Genomic DNA, 8,129 nt, shown 5'->3' with positions numbered 1-8,129 from the left:
GGGTATTCTTTGTGGTGCAACCAAACTGCATATCTTGTAGAACTCATCATGCATGTCAATGACATTCAAGTTCTATTTTTCTTTCTATTCCTAGGACTAGGGACCGCCAATTTGACAATTGACTGATTTCCTGTTCAACATCATCAAACTTTTGCACCATACAAACAACGAACTACCAACTTGAATGATTTTCAATTTGGTATCAATCAAAATTTTGCACCATACGGACATCAACACATGGCACTATTAAATTAAAAACCCATTTGACATGATTACAAAACCTCAATCACGACCTTGCTTGCTATGCTTTGCATGGTTCAGAGCTTGTAAAAACAAGTGTAATGGACTGTTATTTGCCCTAGATAAATATTTCACACCAAAACAGAGTGAAAATTCAGTCTACCTAACTATCACATTTCACCGCAAACTATCCAGATAACATCATGTTATGCTTTACGTAATTAAGAAAACAACCGTCCATGCCAAAGTCTATTACCCAAAATTAAAAAAACAAAACATGGACCAAAATTACCCCACTAGAATGTCCATTAATTAGCTCCCCTAAAAAAATGCCCATTAGCCAAACTAATGAGATGAAAAATAATATGAAAACTAATAGGCACATAAAGAGAAGAACCGAGAGCCAGAAATATGTTGACTGGAGCTGAAAATAAAACAATTCGACTGAAAAAATCGCAATACCTTGGAAGTAGAGTATTTGCACCGACATTTCAGATCACTCAGCTGCTAGTTATTGGGAAAATTGATTTAACCTGCAAATAAAAGCCGTTGGACTGGAAAATAGCAATTCCGTGGAAGTATTTGCACCGGTGTTTTCGAGTCTCTTGCGGCTGGTTTATCCCCGTCCGGCTGAACAACCGATCCCATCCACATTAAAGTGCATCCAAGAATACCCAAAAACACCCACCCAAGCACCCAATCCCAAAACATAAACAACACCAAGTGGAGATTCCACTTCCAATTCAATTCGTTTCCTCTTCTGTATCCAAGCTGTCCAGCCCCAAAGAGGGAGAGAGAGCATCCCAACAGACACCAAGCAAGTGCACACGGACCATCCCTCACTCTCACCACTCCAGCAGCTACCTCTCAGCGCCGCGCTGTGCTGTGCCCTCCTGTCAGTCCTACCACCTCCAGCCAGCCAGCTACAACTCCCGGCTCCTCCCCTCCAACCCTGCTCCACCACCTCCCACATGATGCCATCCTTCCCCGCAGATATACCCGCAGCAATTCAGCTGTCCTCTCACGCCAACCTGACACACCTTCCCATCCCTTCCTTCCCGTTAGTTAGTTGCCGCTCGCCACCGCACCCCACCGCACCGCAAGAGGAAGGGCATTCGCTCGCCCTGCCCGCCCTCCTCACCTTGCTTCCGCAGAAAGATCCATTTGGTTGGACTGGCGGTGCTTCCCCTGCAGACCGCCTGCAGTGGTAAAGCCGCGCCCTTTTCTCTGTGCGCTTGCCTTGTCGCCGCGGCATCCGTCCCGTCCCGTCCCGTGCATAGATCTGGGAGGCGCAGATCTATCTAACAGGTGTTCCTTCTCCTTCCCGTCGGTGAGTGTTTGTAGGGAGAGAATTTGTTGGGGCCATGGGAAAGAAGGGCAAGTGGCTGGGCGCCGTCAAGAAGGTGTTCAGCCCTGAGTCCAAGGAGAAGAAGGAGGAGGTAATAATTAATTAATTTGTGGCGGCTCTTGCTTTGGTGTTCTTCCCTCTTATTACTTATTTATGGAGTTCTTGTGCTGGATTTCCTTAGATTTTTACTGCTAGCTGCTGTGAGCTTGCTGTGGGTCTCATCAGGATTTGGCTGTTTCCTCAATGAATTAATTGCAAACGCTTCAGTTTATTGGTTCCTCTAGGGGATTTTTTTCAGGCAGCAGAATCTTGAATTTGGCATGTTGTTTTGTTCACGCCAGCAATTTATTGCAGAGATTTCTTTTACCAGTACTACTAGTTTTGATAGCCTGTCCACTCATGGTGATTGATGGTTTCAGTTGGGCTGTCATGTTTGGACAGCATCTTTTCATTTCTTACTTGCCACTCAATAATAACCGTAATAAATAGGGGACACCATCTTTCCATTACAATTGAATTGTCCAGTAGTTAATTTAAACATATCTGTGATAAAACTACTGTCTTTGCGATTGTGTTATCATAGTACTGTAATTTGAACTGAATTCTGATGACAACCCAAACTTTGCCTTTCAAATGCACAGAAACTGAGGAAGAAATTGGCTGCAAGAGACCCCAGTCCACCAGATCTAACACCTTCTACTTCCTTGGAAGTCAATGTTTCGATGCCGCCGCCGCCGCCGCCTCCCGCAGTTCCTTCTCCACACCAAACCGAGGAGGTTCAGGTCCGGGATGTTGAGCTGGAGCAGGAGCAGGAGCAGAGCAAGCATGTGACCGTGGAGGCAGTTCCTGATGCTCCTGTGCAGACGTCGACGGCATTGCCACCTGGTGTATCTAGGGAAGAGCTCGCTGCAATCAAGATCCAGACCGCCTTTAGGGGATACCTGGTAATTCGACATCAGCTCTTGAATTAGCAATTTCATGCCATTTGGAATGTTTTGTGAGCTCATTGTGACAGTTGGAATACTTAAATGGCTGCTTTCATTCTAACTATGTCATGAAATTTATAAAAATTAAAGATTAAACGTGCTTGCGTGCAGTGTTTTATTTTCTGATGGCCGCTGATCCGGTCTTTGCATTTTTTCAACTTTGGAAGAAAAACTCTTGTATTGTTTATGGATTATGTCTCTGTACGAACATGCCTGAACATGCAAGCAAATCCCTGTGGTAGCCTTCCTCAAAACTTTATCTTATCCTCTTCTGAGGTTTAGGTATTATCAGCTCAACAACTTGGTCAGTTGCTTTTAATTTGAATTGAAGCCTCTTGGTGAATTTCTTAGCTACTTACAGTTCCTCTGTTCTGTTCACAAATTTTGCATGGTAAATCAACTTATATGGTTCAACAAGCCAGTATTCTTGCGTACCAGAATCCTCTGTTCTTCTTTTTTCAACAAACCAATCCTCTCTTACTCCTTAAAAGCACTCATCGCCCCTTATGATTTACTCACTAATGTTCATTTACTCTGTATATGCTGTTGAAGAGGGCCTACAAAAAAATCTTGCCAAATATCACAGAATAATCCATGCACATCTGTCAGTTGGTGGCAGCCACCTTTCAATATTCATTTGATTTTTTAATCATTTTTTGATGTTGATGGCATTGCTTTGTGGTATAGCCTTGATACAAAGGTAGCATGTCTTGAACTTGACTTTGTAGTTCCATTCCAAAAACACGATACCATATCCTGTGGATTTTTTATTTACTGAATAAGATTATGTTTTTCTTCCGCTATACATATTCCTTTTTCTCCGAACCAGGATTGCTATACATATTCTGAGAGTCATTGTAATAATGCAGGCAAGGAGGGCACTACGAGCCTTGAGGGGCCTTGTTAGATTGAAGTCATTGGTCGAGGGTAATTCGGTTAAGCGTCAAGCTGCAAGTACTCTGCGCTGTATGCAGACTCTCGCACGGGTGCAGTCACAGATACGTTCAAGAAGGCTGAAGATGTCTGAGGAGAACCAAGCCCTCCAGCGCCAGCTCCTGCTGAAACAGGAGTTGGACAGTTTGAGGGTAGGCAAACCATCTCAAAGCCTTCATTAGTAAAAATATTGTGTGTGCCACTGTTGTCCACTCAACTGGCTAGGCATCGACTAGTTTTTGTCATTGCACGAAAGAATTTTGCTTGACGAGTACTCCAATTTCCAGAAGTATCGCTTTCTCTTTTGCTCCAAATCTCGCAGTTGCGGGTAATTACATCTTTTAAGTGAGAGCATTAAGCATACTCTGTTTTTTGAATTATACCAGATGGGGGAGCACTGGGACGACACCACTCAATCCAAGGAGAAGATCGAAGCAAGTCTAATAAGCAGGCAAGAGGCTGCGATAAGAAGAGAGAGAGCTCTCGCATATGCGTTTTCCCATCAGGTAGGCCTTCCCGACTCTTAAAAATAGATGCCAATCTTCGTTCCATCTCATTCGACTATGTCATTCTTAAAATGCTTGAAAATTTGCACTATGCAGTGGAAGAGCAGTTCAAGGTCCTCCAACCCAATGTTTGTAGACCCAAACAACCCACACTGGGGCTGGAGCTGGCTGGAACGCTGGATGGCAGCAAAGCCTTCTGAGGCCGGCCGCACTGGAACCGGCAAGGAAAGCAACATTGACCAGGGATCAGTGAAGAGCACGAGTTTGAACCTTGGAGAGGGCGAGATCACTAAAGCCTTCAACCGTAGGGGCTCCAAGCCAGACAAGTCGTCACCGACGACTCCAAAGCTGACCCGCCCAGCGTCCCGGCTATCCCCTTCTACACCCACTGCCAAAGTGACACCAATAGTTGTGAAGAAGAAATCTGCTACACCGAAGAACGGGATTTCACAGGTGGATGACGATGCAAGGAGCGTGCTCAGTGTGCAGTCCGAGCGACCAAGGAGGCACAGCATAGCCACCTCAACGGTGCAGGATGACGAGAGCCTCGCAAGCTCTCCATCAGTCCCAAGCTACATGGCTGCCACAAAATCTGCTAGGGCCAAGTCCCGCCTCCAGGGGTCACCACTGATCGATAGTGCAGAGACGACACCAGAGAAAGGAGGCTCTGTTAGTGTTGGGTCAGCCAAGAAGAGGCTGTCCTTCCCAGCTGGAGGGGTTCCCCCCTCGCCAATGAGGCGGCATTCTGGCCCTCCAAAGGTGGAGAGCATGGTGAAGGACATCCCCGAGACGCCGCAGCCAGAGGCCCTGGCGATCAGCGGTTGAAACAAACAAGCAACTCATACAAGTGGAGACGGGACTATGGATTATTATGCAGATATACACATTCCACCCATGAAAAAAAAGGTTAAAAGTTCTTCGAATTGTTGCATTTTGTTTTCATCCAATTATTATCGTGACTACATTGTCGTCTTCATTAGGGGAAGACTCTCGGTGTCGTCTGTTGGTCCATTTCATTTGTTGCTTGTGCAAAACCATATGGGGTTTGTTGTTTGTATGTACACAGGTCTTCTATTTATGCGAGCAATATATTTCTTCCATGCCTTCTATTTATGGTCCCAAATTCCCAATGAACTTGTCAATGTAGCACTCTGCCCCAACAAGCATCCTATCTTTAATGTCTAGTTGTCTACACAAAAGCATATCAAACTAGTGGTTTTGTTCGCTGGGTTACGCATGTACAAATAAAAAAACAATGGTTTGTGGTGGCCATGCTCTCACCATGGTTGGTGTCGGCCATGGCAGCTACCTCTAATCATGTTGCCTTTCTTATTACGGCAATTGCCCAGCATCCAGTTGAAAACTTTTATCTCATACTCCCTCAGTCCGGAATTACTTATTGCAGCAATGGATAAAAATAGATGTATTTAAAATTAGAATATGTCTATATACATTTATTTCTCCTACAAGTATTTCGGGACGGAGGGAGTATATTCTTCAAAAGTGTATTTGGAAGTGTCGAAGACCTTCTCCCTTACCTTTTTAAGGGAGAATGTCTTCGACACTTCTACATGCACTACTTTTAAAATAATATGATATTCTCCCTTATCTATGTGGAAATACACTGTAATTATGCAAACTTTCTTTTAAAAAAATTCATTGGGCCTGCACAAAAGTAAAATCAAAAGTTGTCCAGAAAGAATCATTTTTGCCTTAATTTTGTTCTCCGCAAATACCCAAAACTGGTGGCAGAACAACAATACTACCGTTGAGCTCAGTTAATTAGTACTCCCTCCAGATGCTGGGCAATTGCCGTAATAAGAATGGCAACATGATTAGAGGTGCGCACGCACCCATGTCCACCTTTGTATTTTCGCTCCCTCCGTTACTAAATATAAATCCTTTTAGAGACTAAATATAAATCCTTTTAGAGATTTCACTGTAGAAACACAGGGAGTACATAGAGTCAAGGTTCAAGCTAAAACGGGCATATGTTTCACAACTTATCAGGTCATGACAAGCCTCAGAAACATACTCATATTTCCACTTAAACAACTAACAGCTGTTTTAGATAGACAGTGACAGTCAAGACATCCAAGCACAGTTCCATCACTGATCATGGCAATTGATCAAGCATTCATGGCTGAAGCACAACCTATTAAGCATTAGTTCAGTTCATGCTAACGACCCCCAACACCGAAATACAGTAGATAACTGAAATCTTCCAGGGGATGATCGGGTGCCTCAACTCCTTCCATTCCCATCTAGAGTGTGTCCAGAAGCTTCAACTAACAAGTAAAACTATTATACCTTCTCGCCAGTGCTCGATCGTCACATGACTCGCTTCAGCGTCTTCAGGAGAGTTGACACGTCGGGCCCAAATCCCCTTCTGGTTGATCGGCAGTTGCTTGCGGAGAATGGATTGTAGAAAATATACCTTCTCTCCAACAAGCCAAGCTGGATTTGAGTTTGAGGCTGAAGATCTGCAAACTCTTTCTTCGGCACATAGGATGGAATGATTCTCGTGATATACCGCGCACTAAGCACCGACCTCCATATCGGTATGAACTGGTCCCTTGCGTACCAGAGGTCTTCTCCTCTGCGTGGTTTCCTTCTCACAGCCTGTTTAACACATAAATGATGGAGATATCAGTGTTGATAACACGGTGCTTATTTCGACGTGCATAAGCATTACTATGTAAGAACAATCAACTGAAAAACAGAGTCTTGGTCGAGTTTTCTTTCTTAATCTCGACAGGTCATTGCCAATGCAAGAAAATTAAACACCCCAGGCCAGATTGTCCTTTGACTCTTCTGATTGATTCAGACTACAAAATTGGTATAAGAAGAGGATATGCGTTGACGACACCAAGCAGACAGATCATTTGCACAAAATCATTTGTCTTCAGAGAAAACAAAAGAAGAGTGTCTCAGCTCTAGACATTAAAGAACTCATGAATTTGTACATGTTAGCTCTTCCTCTAACATATGAAGACTTCATCCCCTCAGTATCAGCATGGAAACAGCAGAAATAAATGAAAACATAAAATACTGAATTCGTAAAAAACAGATATCCAGCATGCAGCAAAATAAGAAATAGAAAACTCTGAAGGCAATGAAGTTCAGATATCCTTTACTTTTTTTGCCTTGGCATCCAGAGTTGGTGATCCTGTGGTTGCCTTGGTGAAATCTGTGTCCCCTATTTCCCATTACAGAATTAGTACAGCTTATTTTGCGAAATTTGTGGAGCTCGGTTAAAGTACCATGTTCTGCAATGCACACGCACCATGTCCATGTAATACACTATGGGGCACTCTGCAGTCATATGGGCGGCTTTAAAATAGCATGTAGAAGGGAATAGTCATTAGATTGTTGCATGAATCATGATATGTACAAACGAATAGCTACCATAGAAGCTGAAGGCAAGAAAAAATCGAACCATTTAAGCTCTTCAACACAAATTCCTTTTCCAAGAGGACCAACATCATAATTCTGAAGAATTGCTGAAACTTTTCCATGGACCTCCTGATGTGATGATGCCTGCATAATTCTATTTTAATATATAAACCCAGTGACAGAGGTAGTTAAGTATCTTTTTTTCCTTTACTTGGTAAGTATCCAACCCAACTCAACTATCTATTAGTTTAGTCCATAATCCAAAAAGGCCATACATATATATATATATATATATATATATATATATATATATATATATATATATATATATCTTTCCCTACTAATAAAGCACGGAGTGCTTCTGGTCGTACGTCGTCGGCGTTTTTGCGAAAAAGCCCCTCTGTTTCTTTGAAATTAACCCGCAGTCCAAAAATAAATGAGAAAAAACGATTCGATGTCGCTCACTTGTCTTCTGGTCGCCCCGCTGGGCAATCACCGATTGTAAATGAGAAGAGCCGATCTGAAGATACATACAAAATCGGCCGTGTGATCCGATCTGAAGAAGAAAGCTGCTATCTACAAAGATGGAACAAAAAAAATGGCCATCATTCCAATCTGAGGAAGGAGAGACCCGATCTGACAAAAAAATTACACCACCAACACGGCTAGGCCGACGAAGCAGGCCGACGCTGCCAGACGCGCTGCCTCTGGCCCGCTACA

The 8,129-nt window shown here is 43.4% G+C and overlaps 2 protein-coding genes across 12 annotated transcripts in view; one reads left to right on the top strand and one right to left on the bottom strand.

Annotated features, from left to right (window-relative positions):
- The first annotated feature begins 1,156 nt into the window (after window positions 1-1,156).
- LOC123107795 (protein IQ-DOMAIN 2) lies at window positions 1,157-5,111 on the top strand. The gene is made up of 6 exons (XM_044529713.1): window positions 1,157-1,447; window positions 1,585-1,679; window positions 2,230-2,532; window positions 3,444-3,659; window positions 3,894-4,013; window positions 4,110-5,111. The coding sequence occupies exons 2-6, from the start codon at window positions 1,605-1,607 to the stop codon at window positions 4,836-4,838; spliced, it is 1,443 nt and encodes a 480-aa protein (XP_044385648.1). The 5' UTR covers window positions 1,157-1,447; window positions 1,585-1,604; the 3' UTR covers window positions 4,839-5,111.
- Window positions 5,112-5,985: 874 nt separating this feature from the next.
- LOC123107806 (uncharacterized) overlaps window positions 5,986-8,129 on the bottom strand; it is a 7,040-nt gene continuing 4,896 nt past the window's right edge. Inside the window, exons 2-6 of one of the 11 annotated variants that reach the window (XR_006451772.1) lie at window positions 7,875-7,985; window positions 7,453-7,553; window positions 7,277-7,328; window positions 7,151-7,212; window positions 6,488-6,635 (exon numbers count right to left, since the gene is read on the bottom strand). Coding sequence is in view for 4 of the 11 variants with exons in the window: in XM_044529719.1 (XP_044385654.1) it covers window positions 6,345-6,635; window positions 7,151-7,212; window positions 7,300-7,346; window positions 7,453-7,553 (501 nt within the window). In the remaining 7 variants the exon portion in view is untranslated. Of the gene's footprint in view, window positions 7,554-7,874; window positions 7,986-8,129 lie in introns of all 11 variants that reach the window. The other 10 variants (XR_006451771.1, XR_006451769.1, XM_044529724.1 and 7 more) reach the window with 10 other exon arrangements.

Source organism: Triticum aestivum, chromosome 1B (genome assembly GCF_018294505.1).
Source record: "Triticum aestivum cultivar Chinese Spring chromosome 1B, IWGSC CS RefSeq v2.1, whole genome shotgun sequence".
NCBI lineage: Eukaryota > Viridiplantae > Streptophyta > Magnoliopsida > Poales > Poaceae > Triticum > Triticum aestivum.
This window is presented reverse-complemented; position numbering and strand designations above follow the sequence as displayed.

Coding starts and splice junctions, on each gene's coding strand:
- LOC123107795 (XM_044529713.1), top strand. CDS start 1,605: ATGGGAAAGAAGGGCAAGTGGCTGGGCGCCGTCAAGAAGGTGTTCAGC. Junction 1,680..2,229: donor CCAAGGAGAAGAAGGAGGAG/GTAATAATTAAT, acceptor TCAAATGCACAG/AAACTGAGGAAGAAATTGGC. Junction 2,533..3,443: donor CCGCCTTTAGGGGATACCTG/GTAATTCGACAT, acceptor GTAATAATGCAG/GCAAGGAGGGCACTACGAGC.